Source organism: Bombina bombina, chromosome 3, assembly GCF_027579735.1.
Source record: "Bombina bombina isolate aBomBom1 chromosome 3, aBomBom1.pri, whole genome shotgun sequence".
NCBI lineage: Eukaryota > Metazoa > Chordata > Amphibia > Anura > Bombinatoridae > Bombina > Bombina bombina.
This window is the reverse complement of record NC_069501.1, coordinates 1107023788-1107041857: the sequence shown is the minus strand read 5'-3', so window position 1 is coordinate 1107041857 and position 18070 is coordinate 1107023788. Positions and strand designations below refer to the sequence as shown.

Below are 18070 nucleotides of genomic sequence, written 5' to 3'. Positions count from 1 at the left end.
ATCATATCAAAAGTAATAAACCTCAAAATTTGCTCTACTAGGCGATAGACTAGTTGACCCTCAGCCAAAATATGCCCCTGGTTGCCCTGACTGGTAAATACTCTCTCTTTGCGGCATTTGTTAAAAGACCACTAAATGAAGTAGAATTGCATAAATTACAAGTGCATAATAAAAAGACAATGATTTATCACCTCTGAATTTCAAATAAGCCGTAATTTAATTTTTGTCTCCCATTTTCCTGCCCCCTGTGTCATGTGACAGACATTAGCCAATCAGACTAGTATACCTTATGAGCTTGTGCACATGCTCAGTAGGAGCTTGTTCCCCAAAAAGTCTGCATATAAAAAGACTGTTCAAAAGTTAATAATGGAAGTAAATTGGAAAGTGTCTTAATACTGCTGCTCTATCTGAATCATAAAAGTTTTTGCCTTGGAATATTGTTTCTTTTTACTATCTTGCTAGTCTTTTTGTGTTGTGTGTTGTCTCTTTCTCTCCTTAGCTTGCTTCTCTGTTCTCCAACACTTTTGTGTTTTTTTTGTATTTCTGTTTTTACCCCTCCTGTCTATTGTTTTCCCTCTCCCATCACTGGAATCCACCTCACCACTTCCATTATTTCCTATATAGTTCATATATAGTTTATAGGACAACTGTGTTAGAATTTCTATGGCCGTCACATACACACTTTTGTGCTAATTTACAGCATATATATTGAATATATGGCGTCCTATACCAGATGTACTTACCATGTTAAAGGAAGGTTGTCGCTTCAAAATGTATCATTTGGCAACATCTCAGTCAAAGGGCAAATCAGAAACCGCTGATGTACAATTCACTGCTACAAAGAAAACTTGTTTTCAGCAAATGCAGGTAATATTTGTTATCACCATAGTTCTACGGCTGTTTTATGTATAAGTGCTCACAAAGTAATTTGTGCTTAAGCCCTCACAGAGCATCATGAAACCGATTTACCATCCACGGGAAGTAATTCCATTCGTTGGGTTCCGGGAACCTTCTTTCAAAGCACCATACTCAGAAGTTGATGTGGTGGGATTAGTGATATCTACATACAAAAAGCCAGGTATTATCCTATTCATAGTAATGAAAAATGCAGAGTGTTATTTTTATAGAAAACAAATGTAGATTGTATAATTGTTTAAAACTTGCTAATAATGCACCTAAAGAATCCAGACTTGTGTACCCACTAATGTAGAATATAAAAGTATGCTGCTATTTTACATGTGAAGAAATAGATTTACTTTTAAGGAAACATTGTTTTAACAAATGTAATGTATAAAAAAAATGTTTACGCTGATCATGTTGTTTTCCCTATTTCTCCTGTTAAGTGTAGTCAGTCCACGGGTCATCCATTACTTATGGGATTATATCACCTCCCTAACAGGAAGTGCAAGAGGATCACCCAAGCAGAGCTGCTATATAGCTCCTCCCCTCTACGTCATACCCAGTCATTCTCTTGCACCTAACTAATAGATAGGACGTGTGAGAGGACTGTGGTTGTTAAACTTAGTTTTTATTTCTTCAATCAAAAGTTTGTTATTTTAAACAGCACCCGAGTGTGTTGTTTTTTCTCAGGCAGCATTAGAAGAAGAATCTACCTGAGTTTGTGTATGATCTTAGCGGTCGTAACTAAGATCCATTTGCTGTTCTCGGCCATTCTGAGGAGTGAGGTAACTTCAGAACAGGGGACAGCAGGCAGGGTTCACCTGCAAGGAGGTATGTTGCAGTATATTATTTTCTAAGGAATGGAATTGACTGAGAAAATACTGCTAATACCGATGTAATGTAAGTGCAGCCTTAAATGCAGTAGTAGCGACTGGTATCAGGCTGATATGTATGTATGTTTACACTGAGGTATTTCTAGGGAATGGAACTTCACTAAGAAAATACTGTATACATTTAAGTTATATTTGAGCCTCCACTGCAGTGAAAGCGACTAGCAGCAGGCTTATTAATAACATTTCATAATTTTATTTTTAAAACGTTTACTGGCATGTTAATCGTTTTTTTCTGAGGTACTTGGTGATAAAACTTTATGGGCATGATTTTTACCACATGGCTGTCGTTTGTTTATGAATAAAATCAGTTTACTGAGCTTCCCCACTGTTGTATTATGAGTGGGAGGGGCCTATTTTAGCGCTTTATTGCGTAGTAAAAATTCAGTCACAGTCTTCCTATTTCTTCCTCCATAATCCAGGACGTCTCTACAGAGCCCAGGGGTCTCCAAAACTAGTTTTGAGGGAGGTAATCACTCACAGCAGACCTGTGAGAGTGTGTTTTGACTGTGATAAAAACGCTTATATTAAATTGTTATCCGTTTTTGGGTACTAAGGGGTTAATCATCCATTTGCTGGTGGGTGCAATCCTTTGCTAACTTAATGCATTTACTGTGAAAATTTGGTTGCTATAACTAATTTGGTTCATTATTATTTCAACTGTGACAGTTTTTTGTGCTTCTTAAAGGCACAGTAACGTTTTTTATATTGCTTGTAAATTTATTTGAAAAGTATTTTCCAAGCTTGCTAGTCTCATTGCTAGTTTGTTTAAACATGTCTGACACAGATGAATCTCTTTGTGCAATATGTTTAAAGGCCAATGTGGAGCCCAATAGAAATTTGTGTACTAATTGCATTGATGCTACTTTAAATAAAAGCCAATCTGTACATGTAAAGAAAATTTCACCAGACGAGGGGGAAGTTATGCCGACTAACTCTCCTCACGTGTCAGTACCTTCGCCTCCCGCTCAGGAGGTGCGTGATATTGTGGCGCCAAGTACATCAGGGCGGCCCTTACAAATCACTTTGCAAGACATGGCTAATGTTATGACTGAAGTACTATCTAAATTGCCAGAATTTAGGGGTAAACGCGATCACTCTGGGGTAAGAACAGAGTGCGCTGATAATAATAGAGCCATGTCTGATACTGCGTCACAATTTGCAGAACATGAGGACGGAGAGCTTCATTCTGTGGGTGACGGATCTGATCCAAGTAAACTGGACTCAGACATTTCAAATTTTAAATTTAAGCTTGAGAACCTCCGTGTATTACTAGGGGAGGTTTTAGCGGCTCTGAATGATTGTAACACGGTTGCAATTCCAGAGAAATTATGTAGGCTGGATAGATACTATGCGGTACCGGTGTGTACTGATGTTTTTCCTATACCTAAGAGGCTTACAGAAATTATTAACAAGGAGTGGGATAGACCCGGTGTGCCTTTTTCACCCCCTCCTATATTTAGAAAAATGTTTCCAATAGACGCCACCACACGGGACTTATGGCAGACGATCCCTAAGGTGGAGGGAGCAGTTTCTACTCTGGCTAAGCGCACCACTATCCCAGTGGAGGATAGCTGTGCTTTTTCAGATCCAATGGATAAAAAGTTAGAGGGTTACCTTAAGAAAATGTTTGTTCAACAAGGTTTTATATTACAACCCCTTGCATGCATTGCGCCTGTCACGGCTGCGGCGGCATTCTGGTTTGAGTCTCTGGAAGAAACCATTAGCTCAGCTCCATTGGATGAGATTATAGACAAGCTTAAAGTCCTTAAGCTAGCTAATTCATTTATTTCTGATGCCGTAGTACACTTAACTAAGCTTACGGCTAAGAACTCCGGATTCGCCATTCAAGCGCGTAGAGCGCTGTGGCTTAAATCCTGGTCAGCCGATGTGACTTCTAAATCTAAATTGCTTAACATACCTTTCAAAGGGCAGACATTATTCGGGCCCGGTTTGAAAGAAATTATCGCTGACATTACTGGAGGTAAGGGCCATGCCCTGCCTCAAGACAGGGCCAAACTAAGGGCTAAACAGTCTAATTTTCGTGCCTTTCGTAACTTCAAGGCAGGAGCAGCATCAACTTCCTCCGCTCCAAAACAGGAAGGAACTGTTGCTCGCTACAGACAGGGCTGGAAACCTAACCAGTCCTGGAACAAGGGCAAGCAGGCCAGAAAGCCTGCTGCTGCCCCTAAGACAGCATGAAGTGAGGGCCCCCGATCCGGAAACGGATCTAGTGGGGGGCAGACTTTCTCTCTTCGCCCAGGCTTGGGCAAGAGATGTCCAGGATCCCTGGGCGTTAGAGATCATATCTCAGGGATATCTTCTGGACTTCAAAGCTTCTCCTCCAAAAGGGAGATTTCATCTTTCAAGGTTGTCAGCTGTGTACAAGACCTTTTACTAATGGGAGTGATCCACCCAGTTCCGCGGTCGGAACACGGACAAGGGTTTTACTCAAATCTGTTTGTGGTTCCCAAAAAAGAGGGAACCTTCAGACCAATCTTGGACTTAAAGATCCTAAACAAATTCCTAAGAGTTCCATCGTTCAAAATGGAAACTATTCGGACAATCTTACCTATGATCCAAAAGGCTCAGTACATGACCACAGTGGATTTAAAGGATGCCTACCTTTACATACCGATTCACAAGGATCATTATCGGTATCTAAGGTTTGCCTTCCTAAACAGGCATTACCAGTTTGTAGCTCTTCCCTTCGGGTTAGCTACGGCTCCAAGAATCTTTACAAAGGTTCTGGGTTCTCTTCTGGCGGTACTAAGACCGCGAGGAATAGCGGTAGCTCCGTACCTAGACGACATTCTGATACAAGCGTCAAGTTTCCAAACTGCCAAGTCTCATACAGAGTTAGTTCTGGCATTTCTAAGGTCGCATGGGTGGAAGGTGAACTTAGAAAAGAGTTCTCTATTGCCACTCACAAGAGTTCCCTTCTTGGGGACTCTTATAGATTCTGTAGAAATGAAAATTTACCTGACAGAGGACAGGTTAACAAAACTTCTAAATGCTTGCCATGTCCTTCATTCCATTCAACACCCGTCAGTGGCTCAATGCATGGAGGTAATCGGCTTAATGGTAGCGGCAATGGACATAGTACCTTTTGCACGCCTGCATCTCAGACCACTGCAATTGTGCATGCTAAGTCAGTGGAATGGGGATTACTCAGATTTGTCCCCTATGCTAAATCTGGATCAAGAGACCAGAGATTCTCTTCTATGGTGGCTTTCTCGGCCACATCTGTCCAGGGGGATGCCCTTCAGCAGGCCAGATTGGACGATTGTAACAACAGACGCCAGCCTGCTAGGTTGGGGCGCTGTTTGGAATTCCATGAAGGCTCAGGGATCATGGACTCAGGAGGAGAGACTCCTTCCAATAAACATTCTGGAATTAAGAGCAGTTTTCAATGCCCTTCTGGCTTGGCCTCAGTTAGCAACTCTGAGGTTCATCAGGTTTCAGTCGGACAACATCACGACTGTGGCTTACATCAACCATCAGGGAGGGACAAGGAGTTCCCTAGCAATGATGGAAGTCTCAAAGATAATTCGCTGGGCAGAGTCTCACTCTTGCCACCTGTCAGCGATCCACATCCCAGGCGTGGAGAACTGGGAGGCGGATTTCCTAAGTCGCCAGACTTTTCATCCGAGGGAGTGGGAACTTCATCCGGAGGTGTTTGCCCAACTGCTTCAGCATTGGGGCAAACCAGATCTGGATCTCATGGCGTCTCGCCAGAACGCCAAGCTCCCTTGTTACGGATCCAGGTCCAGGGACCCGGGAGCGGTACTGATAGATGCTCTGACAGCACCTTGGGTTTTCAACATGGCTTATGTGTTTCCACCCTTCCCGATGCTTCCTCGATTGATTGCCAGGATCAAACAAGAGAGAGCATCGATAATTCTAATAGCGCCTGCGTGGCCACGCAGGACCTGGTATGCAGATCTAGTGGACATGTCGTCCTGTCCACCTTGGTCTCTACCTCTGAGACAGGACCTTCTGATTCAGGGTCCTTTCAAACATCCAAATCTAATTTCTCTGAGGCTGACTGCATGGAGATTGAACGCTTGATTCTATCAAAGCGGGGATTCTCGGAGTCAGTGATTGATACCTTAATACAGGCTAGGAAACCTGTTACCAGGAAAATTTACCATAAAATATGGCGTAAATACTTACATTGGTGCGAATCCAAGAGTTACTCATGGAGTAAGGTTAGGATTCCTAGGATATTGTCTTTTCTACAAGAAGGTTTAGAAAAGGGTTTATCTGCTAGTTCGTTAAAGGGACAGATCTCAGCTCTGTCTATCCTTTTACACAAACGTCTGTCAGAAGTTCCAGACGTTCAGGTTTTTTGTCAGGCTTTGGCCAGGATTAAGCCTGTGTTTAAGACTGTTGCTCCGCCGTGGAGCTTAAACTTAGTTCTTAACGTTCTGCAGGGTGTTCCGTTTGAACCCCTTCATTCCATTGATATCAAGCTGTTATCTTGGAAAGTTCTGTTTTTAATGGCTATTTCCTCGGCTCGAAGAGTCTTTGAGTTATCGGCCTTACATTGTGATTCTACTTATCTGATTTTTCATTCAGACAAGGTAGTTCTGCGTACTAAACCTGGGTTCTTACCTAAGGTAGTCACTAACAGGAATATCAATCAAGAGATTGTTGTTCCATCATTGTGCCCTAACCCTTCTTCAAAGAAGGAACGACTTCTGCACAATCTGGACGTCGTCCGTGCCCTGAAATTTTATTTGCAGGCAACTAAAGATTTTCGCCAAACTTCTTCCCTGTTTGTCGTTTATTCTGGACAGAGGAGAGGTCAGAAAGCTTCGGCTACCTCTCTCTCTTTCTGGCTTCGTAGCATAATACGTTTAGCCTATGAGACTGCTGGACAGCAGCCTCCTGAAAGAATTACAGCTCATTCTACTAGAGCTGTGGCTTCCACTTGGGCCTTTAAAAATGAGGCCTCTGTTGAACAGATTTGCAAGGCTGCAACTTGGTCTTCACTTCACACTTTTTCGAAATTTTACAAATTTGACACTTTTGCTTCTTCGGAGGCTGTTTTTGGGAGAAAGGTTCTACAGGCAGTGGTTCCTTCCGTGTAAAGATCCTGCCTGTCCCTCCCGTCATCCGTGTACTTTTAGCTTTGGTATTGGTATCCCATAAGTAATGGATGACCCGTGGACTGACTACACTTAACAGGAGAAAACATAATTTATGCTTACCTGATAAATTCCTTTCTCCTGTAGTGTAGTCAGTCCACGGCCCGCCCTGTTTTTACAGCAGGTCTAAATTTTAAATTAAACTCCAGTCACCACTGCACCCTATAGTTTCTCCTTTCTCGTTTGGTTTCGGTCGAATGACTGGGTATGACGTAGAGGGGAGGAGCTATATAGCAGCTCTGCTTGGGTGATCCTCTTGCACTTCCTGTTAGAGAGGAGATATAATCCCATAAGTAATGGATGACCCGTGGACTGACTACACTACAGGAGAAAGGAATTTATCAGGTAAGCATAAATTATGTTTTTCTCAAAATTAATTTTCATCTTTTATCTATACACTCCATTCACATAAAACAATATATCTTTCATACAGGTGGTGAAATTCCATTATCCATTACTTATGGGAATTACTTTTCTCTACCACTAGGAGTTGGTAAAGTTTACCAAACCTTGAGCTCTATTAAACCCCTCACACATATCTGTCTTTACTTATAATTACTTTATAATTACTTTATACTTATATTCTATTTGTTATCTTTTCTAGATCTAGGAAAGGTCAGTAGGCTTCTGTCATTTCTTTGGCATCTTGGTTAAAGATTTTGATTCATCATGCTTATTTGGAGTCGGTTAATTCCCCGATTACGACTCATTCTACTAGGTCAGTTTCCACTTCCTGGGTTTTTAAGAAAGAAGCTTCTGTTGATCAGATTTGCAAAGCAGCAACTTGGTCTTCTTTGCTTACTTTTTCCTAAATTCTACCATTTTGATATTTTCTCTTCTTCAGAAGCAGTTTTTGGTAGAAAAGTACTTCAGGGAGCTGTTTCAGTTTGATTCTTCTGCTTATATTTTCAGTTTTTTTCATTATATGATTAAAACTTTTGATTTGGGTTTAGGATTATTTTTTCAGCGGAATTGGCTGTCTTTATTTTTATCCCTCCCTCTCTAGTGACTCTTGCGTGGAGTTCCACATCTTGGGTATTACTATCCCATACGTCACTAGCTCATGGACTCTTGCCAATTGCATGAAAGAAAACATAATTTATGTTAGAACTTACCTGATAAATTGTTATTTCATATTGGCAAGAGTCCATGAGACCCACCTTTTTTATGGTGGTTATGATTTTTTGTATAAAGCACAATTATTTCCAAATTCCTTTTGTTGATGCTCTTTACTCCTTTCTTTATCACCCCACTACTTGGCTATTCGTTAAACTGAATTGTGGGTGTGGTGAGGGGTGTATTTATAGGCATTTTGAGGTTTGGGAAACTTTGCCCCTCCTGGTAGGATTGTATATCCCATACGTCACTAGCTCATGGCATTTTGCCAATATGAAAGAAATTAATTTATTAGATAAGTTCTTACATTTGCCATGAGTCAGGTCTATGTATATTTCCCTTTGCAGTCTAACAGTTTCAGTATGGGTATCATATTTTAGGAAGTTATTTTTTACCTAGGGTTTAGTCTTTTTTCCAATTTGACTTGCTTTTCCTTATTTTCGCGAGCAAACTAGACTTACGAGGGCGTAATAATGCTATTATTTATTGCGTCATTTTTGGCGCAAAACTTTTTTGGGCGCAAATTTTCGTCTGCAGTGGCGGAAGTTTTGTCACTTCCTGCGTCTTTGTTGATGTTAGGTTGTTGGTGCAAAGTCGCGCTTGTTATAATGCTGCGTCATTTCCGGAATGTTGGTTGGCGCCAAAAAAATTATCATGTTTGCGTCGTGCGTCATACTTGCCGCCAAATATTTTTTAGGTATTTTACCCCACTTCCTTTATGCTTTTGCTCTCTTTATATTCTAGAGGGCTATGCTGTTTGCTTTTCTGCCTATTTAGCATATGCATTTTTTCCCATTCCTGAAACTGCTATATGAGGAAATTGGATATTTGTTTAAATGTTATTTTTTCTTTTACATTTTTGCAAAGATGTCTGTCTGATCCTGTCTCAAAAACTACTGTAGGAACCATGCTGCCTGAACACAGGTCTACCAAAGCTAAGTGTATCTGTTGTAAGCAAGCTGAGATTATATCTCCGGCTATATTATGTAACAGTTGTGAGGGAACAAGAGGTGCTGTACTAGTACTAATAGAAACATTATTGGCATGATAAGCTTTTGTATGCCAATAATGTTTCTATTAGTACTAGTACAGCACCTCTTGTTCCCTCAACATCTAATGTACATGATATTCCTGTTGATATGAAAAATGATATTGCTGATGCAATACAGAAGACTATGTCTGCTATTCTACTTTCTATTAAACGTAAGAGGTCTTTTAAAAATTCTCATAAGTCTGATGAAATGTGTAATGACCAACAACATACTGAAATAACTTCCTCTGATGAGGATCTCTCTGGTTCAGAGGATCCTACTTCAGACATTGAAATTGATAAATCTTATCTTTTTAAGATTGAATATATTCGTTCTTTATTGAAAGAAGTATTGGTTACTTTGGATATTGAGGAGTCTGATCCTCTTGATAACAAATCCAGTAAGCGTATAAATTCTGTTCTTAAACCCACTGTGATTGCTCCTGAGGTTTTTCCTGTTCCAGATGCTGTTTCTGATGTGATTGCTAAGGAATGGTCTAAGCCTGGTGCTTCTTTTAATCCTCCTCCTAGGTTCAAGAAGTTATATTCTTTACCAGTGGCTAGATTGGAGTTTTGGGGAAAAGTCCCTAAGGTCTATTTCTACTCTTGCTAAACGTACTACTATTCCTATGGAAGATAGTACTTCTTTTAAGGATCCTTTAGATAGGAAGTTTGAATCTCATCTAAGGAAAGCGTATTTACATTCTGGCTATATTCTCAGGCCTGCCATTTCTATGGCTGATGTTGCAGCTGCATCAACTTTTTTGTTGGATAGCTTAGCGCATCAGGAAGCAGATCCTGATTTGTCTAGCATTATTCGTTTGCTTCAACATGCTAATCATTTTATCTGTGATGCTATTTTTGATATCATCAAGATTGATGTTAAATCCATGTCTTTAGCTATTTTAGCTAGAAGAGCTTTATGGCTTAAATCTTGGAAAGCTGACATGGTATCTTAATCTAGATTTACTATCTATATCTTTCCAGGGTAATAATTTATTTGGTTCTCAGTTGGATTCTATTATCTTCACTATATCTGGGGGGGAAGGGATGTTTTTTTGCCTCAAGATAAAAAAGTTTTTAGGGTAAATCTAAAGCTTCTAATCGTTTTCGTTCCTTTCATCAGAATAGAGAACAGAAAACCACTCCTTCCCCTAAGGACTCTGGCTCCAATTGGAAGCCGTCTTCTAGTTGGAATAAATCCAAGCCTTTTAAGAAACCAAAGCCAGCCGCCAAGTCTGCATAAAGGTGCGGCCCTCAATCCAGTTCAGCTGGTGGAAGGCATATTGAGATTATTTCAAGACATTTGGGCAGATTCTGTTCAAAATCAGTGCATTGTCTCTCAAGGGTATCAAATAGGTTTCAGAGTAAGACATCCTGTGAGAAGATTCTTTCTTTCTCTCTCACGTTTCAACAAATCTTGTGAAAGCTCAGGCTTTTCGGAAGAATGTTTCAGATCTGGAGCTTTCAGGGGTAATTATACCAGTTCCGATTCAGGAACATGGTCTTGGGTTTTATTCAAATCTATTCATTGTCCCAAAGAAAGAAAATTCATTCAGGCCAGTTCTGTATCGTTTTGTAAGGGTCCCAACTTTTAAGATGGTGACTATAAGGACTACTCTACCTTTTGTTCAGCAAGGTCATTACATGTTCACAATAGACTTACAGAACGCTTATCTTCACATTCCGATGCATCCAGATCACTATTAGTTTCTGAGATTCTCTTTTCTAGACGAGCATTACCAATTTGTTGCTCTTACATTTGGCCTGGCGACAGCTCCAAGAATCTTTTCAAAGGTTCTTTGTGCCCTTCTATCTGTAATCAGAGAGCAGGGTATTGCAGTGTTTCCTTATTTGGACGATATCTTGTTACTGGCTCATTCTTTTCATTTAGCAGAATCTCACATGAATCAACTAGTGTTGTTTCTTCAAAGACATGGTTGGAGTATCAATTTACCAAAGAGTTTCTTGGTTCCTCAGACAAAGGTCACCTTTTTAGGTTTCCAGATAGATTCATTGTCTATGACTCTGTCTTTAACAGACAAGAGACGAATGAAATTGGTTTCAGCCTGTCGAAACCTTCAGACTCGATCGTTACTTTCAGTGGCTATGTGCATGGAAGTTTTAGGTCTCATGACTGCAGCATCAGACGCGATCCTCTTTGCTCGTTTTCATATGAGACCTCTGCAGCTTTGCATGCTGAATCAATGGTGCAGGGATTATACTCGGATATCACAATTGATATACTTAAATCCCAACATTCAACTCTCTCTTTCTTGGTGGTTGGACCATCATCGGATTTTTCAAGGGACCTCTTTTGTTCGACCTTCCTGGACTGTAGTTTCGACAGATGCAAGTCTTTCAGGTTGGGGAGCTGTCTGGGGGTCTCTGACAGCACAAGGGGTTTGGAAACCTCAAGAGGCGAGGTTAACAATCAATATTTTAGAACTCTGTGCTATTTTCAGGGCTCTTCAGGCTTGGCCTCTATTAAAGAGAGAACTATTCATTCACTTTCAGACAGACAATATCACAACTGTGGCATATGTCAATCATCAGGGAGGGACTCGCAGTCCTTTAGCAATGGCAGAAGTGTCATGGATACATTCTTGAGCAGAATCCAACTCCTGGCTAATTTCTGCAATTCATATTCCAGGTGTAGACAATTGGGAAGCGTATTATCTCAGCCGTCAGACTTTACATCCGGGGGAGTGGTCTCTCCATCAGGATGTGTTTTTTCAGATTATACAGATGTGGGGTCTTCCAGGAATAGATCTGATGGCTTCCCATGTAAACAGGAAACTTCCCAGATACCTTTCCAGGTCCAGGGATCCTCAGGCGGAGATGGTGGATGCGTTAGCAGTTCCTTGGTCTTATCAACTTGCTTATATTTTTCCGCCTTTAGTTCTTCTCCCAAGGGTGATCTACAAGATCATAATAGAACAAGCTCATGTGTTTCTGATAGCACCAGCATGGCCTCACAGGTTTTAGTATGCTTATCTTGTCCGGATGTCCAGTTGCCAACCTTGGTCACTTCCTTTAAGCCAAGACCTTTTGTCTCAAGGGCCGTTTTTCCAACAGGATCTCAAATCGCTAAATTTGAAGGTATGGAAATTGAACGTTTAGTGCTTAGTCATAGAGGTTTCTTTGACTCAGTGATTAATACTGTGTTGCAGGCTCGTAAGTCTGTTTCAAGGAAGATTTATTATTGGGTTTGGAAAACCTATATTTCATGGTGTTCTCATAAATTCTCTTAGCATTCGTTTAGAATTCCTAGAATTTTACAGTTTCTACCGGACGGTTTGGATAAAGGTTTGTCTGCAAGTACTTTGAAGGGACAAGTCTCTGCTCTTTCTGTTTTATTTCATAGACAGATTGCGAAACTTCCTGATATTCACTGTTTTGTTCAGGCTTTGGTCTGTATCAAGCCTGATATTAAGTCTATTTCTCCTCCATGGAGTCTTAATTTGGTTTTGAAGGTTTTGCAGGCTCCTTTTGAACCTATGCATTCTTTGGATATTAAACTACTTTCTTGGAAAGTGTTATTTCTTTTGACTATTTCTTCTGCTTGAAGCGTTTCTGAATTGTCTGCTCTCTCTTGTGAGTCTCCTTTTCTATTTTTCCATCAGGATAAAGCTGTTTTGCGGACTTCGTTTACATTTTTTCCTAAGGTTGTGAATTCTAACAACATTAGTAGGGAAATTGTTGTTTCTTTTTTTGTGTCCGAATCCTAAGAATTCTTTTGAGAGATCGTTAAATTCTTTGGATGTGGTAAGAGCTTTGAAATACTATGTTGAGGCTAAGGATTTCAGGAAGACTTCTAGTCTATTTGTTGTATTTTCTGGTTCTAGGAAAGGTCAGAAAGCCTCTGCCATTTCTTTGGCATCTTGGTTAAAGCTTTTGATTCACAAGGCTTATTTGGAGGCGGATCAGTCTCCGCCTCAGAGAATTACAGCTCATTCTACTAGATTAGTTGCCACTTTGTGGGCTTTCAAGAATGGAGCTTTAGCTAATCAGATTTGCAAAGCAGCAATTTTAAAAAATTTTTGTATTTGCTTCTTCTGAAGCAGTCTTTGGTAGAAAAGTTCATCAGACAGCTGTCTCAGTTTGATTCTTCTTCTTATATTTCCAGTTTCTTTTCTTGAAATTTATAAGAAAATCTTATTTATTGTTTGGATTTAATTTCTCAGCGGAAATAGCTGTTTTTATTTTATCCCTCCCTCTCTAGTGACTCTTCTGTGAACTTCCACATCTTGAATATTATATCCCATACTTTACTAGCTCATGGCAAGACTCCATGAGGCCCACCCTGTTTTTGGTGGTTATATATTTCTGTATAAAAGCACAATATTATTTTCCAGTTCAATTTTTTTTGTATGCTTTTTTACTCCTTTTTACACCTCAGTGTTTGGCTATACGTTAAACTAAGGTATGAGTGATTTATATTTATAGGTCGCAATTTTTTGCTTAAAAATATCCTCTGAAGTGGCTGTAATGCATTGATTTGTATGTGATTTCTTGCAAACCAGCTAGTGGTTGCTTTTAGCGCACATTTGTAAAATGGCTGTTTCTCTTGTTAAGTGTGTTCGGTCCACGGGTCATCCATTACTTATGGGATATTTTCTCCTTCCCAACAGGAAGTTGCAAGAGGATCACCCAAGCAGAGCTGCTATATAGCTCCTCCCCTCACATGTCATATCCAGTCATTCTCTTGCAACCCTCAACAAAGAAGGAGGTCGCGAGAGGAGTTGGAGTTTTTACTTAATTATTCTTCAATCAAAAGTTTGTTATTTTAATTGGCACCGGAGTGTGCTGTTTTTCTATCTCAGGCAGTATTTGGAAGAAGAAACTGCCTGCGTTTTCTATGATCTTAGCAGGCGTAACTAAGATCCACTGGCTGTTCTCGAATTCTGAGGAGTGGGGTAACTTCAGAAAATGGGAATAGCATGCGGGGTCCCCCGCAAATGAGGTATGTGCAGTACAATATTTTCTGGGAATGGAATTGACTAAGAAAACACTGCTGTTACCCGTATGATGTAAGTACAGCCTTAAATGCAGTAGTAGCGACTGGTATCAGGCTGATAAATGTATGCACAGTAGAGTTATTTTCTAGGGACTAGAATTTGACTGAGTAAATACTGTTAATACTGAAATAATGCTTAAGCCTTATCTGCAGTGGAAGCGACTGGTAGCAGGCTTAGTGATAACTTTGCATGACATTACAAAAGTTTGTTTTTAAAACGTTTACTGGCATGTTATTCGTTTTGTGAGGTACTTTGGTGATAAGTCCTTTTGGGCATGATTTTTTTCCACATGGCTAACGTATATTTCTGCATAGAAACCGTTATATCAGGTCTCCCACTGTTGTAAATGAGTGGGAGGGGCCTTTTTTAGCACCTTGTTGCGCAGTTAAAATTCTAGCTCAGTCTTCCTGCTATCTTCCTCCTTGATCCAGGACGTCTCTAGAGAGCTCAGGGGTCTTCAAAATTCGTTTTTGAGGGAGGTAATCAGTCACAGCAGACCTGTGACAGTGTGTTTGACTGTGATAAAAGCGTTAAATCTTAATTTGATATCTGTTTTTGGGTACTGAGGGGTTAATCATCCTTTTGCTAATGGGTGCAATCCTCTACTAATTAATACATTTAAAGAAGTGTTGTCTATAACTGAATTAGTTCTTTGTTATTCAACTGTGTTTTTAAAAGCGCTGCAGCGTTTTTTATATTGCTTGTAAACTTATTGAAAGTAATTTCCAAGTTTGCTAGCTTCATTGCTAGTCTGTTTAAACATGTCTAATACAGAGGAATCTGCTTGTTCATTATGTTTAAAAGCCGATGTGGAGCCTAATAGAAATATTTTTACGAATTGTATTGATATTACTTTGAATAAAAGTCAATCTGTACCGATAAAGAAATTATCACCAGACAACGAGGGGGAAGTTATGCCGTCTAACTCTCCTCACGTGTCAGTACCTTCGTCTCCCGCTCGGGAGGTGCGTGAGATTGAGGCGCCAAGTACATCAAGGCCCTTACAAATCACTTTACATGATATGGCTAATGTTATGAAAGAAGTATTATACAATATGCCCGAGTTAAGAGGCAAGCGCGACAGCTCTGGGTTAAGGACAGAGTGCGTCGATGACACGAGAGCCATGTCTGATACTGCGTCACAATTTGCAGAACATGAGGACGAAGAGCTTCATTCTGTGGGTGACGGTTCTGATCCGGGGAGACCGGATTCAGAAATTTCAAATTTTAAATTTAAGCTTGAGAACCTCCGCGTGTTGCTAGGGGAGGTGTTAGCGGCTCTGAATGATTGTGACACGGTGGCAATCCCAGAGAAATTATGTAGGCTGGATAAATACTATGCGGTACCGGTGTGTACTGACGTTTTTCCTATACCAAAAAGGCTTACAGAGATTATTAGCAAGGAGTGGGATAGACCCGGTGTGCCTTTTTCCCCTCCTCCGATATTTAGAAAAATGTTCCCTATAGACGCCACCACACGAGACTTATGGCAGACGGTCCCTAAGGTGGAGGGAGCAGTTTCTACTTTAGCCAAGCGTACCACTATCCCGGTGGAGGATAGCTGTGCTTTCTCAGATCCAATGGATAAAAAATTAGAGGGTTACCTTAAGAAAATGTTTGTTCAACAGGGTTTTATATTACAGCCTCTTGCATGCATTGCGCCTGTCACTGCTGCAGCGGCATTCTGGTTTGAGTCTCTGGAAGAGGCGATTCGCACAGCACCATTGGATGAGACTTTGAGCAAACTTAGAACCCTTAAGCTGGCTAATGCGTTTGTTTCGGATGCCGTAGTGCATTTAACCAAACTTACGGCTAAGAATTCCGGATTCGCCATACAGAGCGCTATGGCTTAAATCCTGGTCAGCAGATGTAACTTCTAAGTCTAAACTACTGAACATTCCTTTCAAAGGGCAGACCTTATTCGGGCCCGGCTTGAAGGAAATTATTGCTGACTTTACTGGAGGTAAGGGCCACACCCTTCCTCAGGACAGGGCCAAATCAAAGGCCACACAGTCTAATTTTCGTGCCTTTCGTAATTTCAAGGCAGGAGCAGCATCAACTTCCTCCGCTCCAAGACAGGAAGGAACTATTGCTCGTAACAGACAGGGTTGGAAAGGCAACCAGTCATGGAACAAGGGCAAGCAGGCCAGAAAGCCTACTCCCGCCCCTAAGACAGCATGAAGACAGGGCCCCCTTTCCGGAGACAGATCTAGTGGGGGGCAGACTTTCTCTCTTCGCCCAGGCTTGGGCAAGAGATGTACAGGATCCCTGGACGTTGGAGATTATATCTCAGGGATACCTTCTGGATTTCAAAACTTCTCCTCCGCAAGGGAGGTTTCATCTGTCAAGGTTATCAACAAACCTAGTAAAGAAAGAGGCATTTCTACAATGTGTACAAGACCTCTTAGTGATGGGAGTGATCCACCCAGTTCCACGAGCGGAACAAGGGCAAGGGTTTTACTCAAATCTGTTTGTGGTTCCCAAAAAAGAGGGAACCTTCAGACCAATCTTAGACTTAAAAATCTTAAACAAATTCCTAAGGGTTCCATCGTTCAAGATGGAAACCATTCGGACCATCCTACCCATGATCCAAGAGGGTCAATATATGACCACTGTGGACTTAAAGGATGCCTACCTTCACATACCGATTCACAAACATCATTATCGGTACCTAAGGTTTGCCTTTCTAGACAGGCATTACTAGTTTGTAGCTCTTCCCTTCGGATTAGCTACGGCCCCGAGAATTTTTACAAAGGTTCTGGGCTCACTTCTGGCGGTACTAAGACCACGAGGCATAGCGGTGGCTCCGTACCTAGACGACATTCTGATAAAAGCTTCAAGTTTTCAAAATGCAAAGTCTCATACAGAGATAGTTCTAGCATTTCTGAGGTCGCATGGGTGGAAAGTGAACGTGGAAAAGAGTTCTCTGTTACCACTCACAAGGGTACCTTTTCTAGGGACTCTTATAGATTCCGTAGAGATGAAGATTTACCTGACAGAGTCCAGGTTATCAAAGATTCTAAATGCTTGCCGTGTCCTTAACTCCATTCCAAGCCCATCAGTAGCTCAGTGCATGGAAGTAATCGGCTTAATGGTCGCGGCAATGGACATAGTGCCATTTGCGCGCCTGCATCTCAGACCGCTGCAACTATGCATGCTAAGTCAGTGGAACGGGGATTACTCAGATCTGTCCCCTTTGCTAAATCTGGACCAGGAGACCAGAGATTCTCTTCTCTGGTGGTTGTCACGGGTTCATCTGTCCGAAGGAATGACCTTTCGCAGACCAGATTGGACGATTGTAACAACAGATGCCAGCCTACTGGGCTGGGGAGCAGTCTGGAACTCCCTGAAGGCTCAGGGATCGTGGACTCAGGAGGAGAAACTCCTCCCAATAAACATTCTAGAATTGAGAGCAATATTCAATGCTCTTCTAGCTTGGCCTCAGTTGGCAACACTGAGGTTCATCAGATTTCAGTCGGACAACATCACGACTGTGGCTTACATCAATCATCAAGGGGGAACCAGGAGTTCCCTAGCGATGGTGGAAGTCTCGAAGATAATTCGTTGGGCAGAGTCTCACTCTTGCCACCTGTCAGCAATCTACATCCCAGGCGTGGAGAACTGGGAGGCGGATTTTCTAAGTCGCCAGACTTTTCATCCGGGGGAGTGGGAACTTCAACCGGAGGTATTTGCTCAACTGATTCGTCGTTGGGGCAAACGGATCTGGATCTCATGGCATCTCGCCAGAACGCCAAGCTTCCTTGTTACGGGTCCAGGGACCCGGGAGCGGTGCTGGTAGATGCACTAGCAGCCCCTTGGGTTTTCAACATAGCTTATGTGTTTCCACCTTTTCCGTTGTTACCTCGACTGATTGCCAGGATCAAACAGGAGAGAGCATCAGTGATTCTGATAGCGCCTGCGTGGCCACGCAGGACCTGGTATGCAGACCTAGTGGACATG

At 41.4% G+C, this 18070-nt stretch overlaps 1 protein-coding gene across 1 annotated transcript in view; it reads left to right on the top strand.

Moving 5' to 3' along the window:
* Window positions 1-18070, top strand: part of BRCA2 (BRCA2 DNA repair associated) — a 408071-nt gene that overhangs the window by 295876 nt on the left and 94125 nt on the right. The window contains exons 22-23 of the mRNA XM_053708460.1: window positions 701-867; window positions 940-1078. Of these exons, the coding sequence (XP_053564435.1) occupies window positions 701-867; window positions 940-1078 (306 nt within the window). The remainder of the gene's footprint in view (window positions 1-700; window positions 868-939; window positions 1079-18070) is intronic.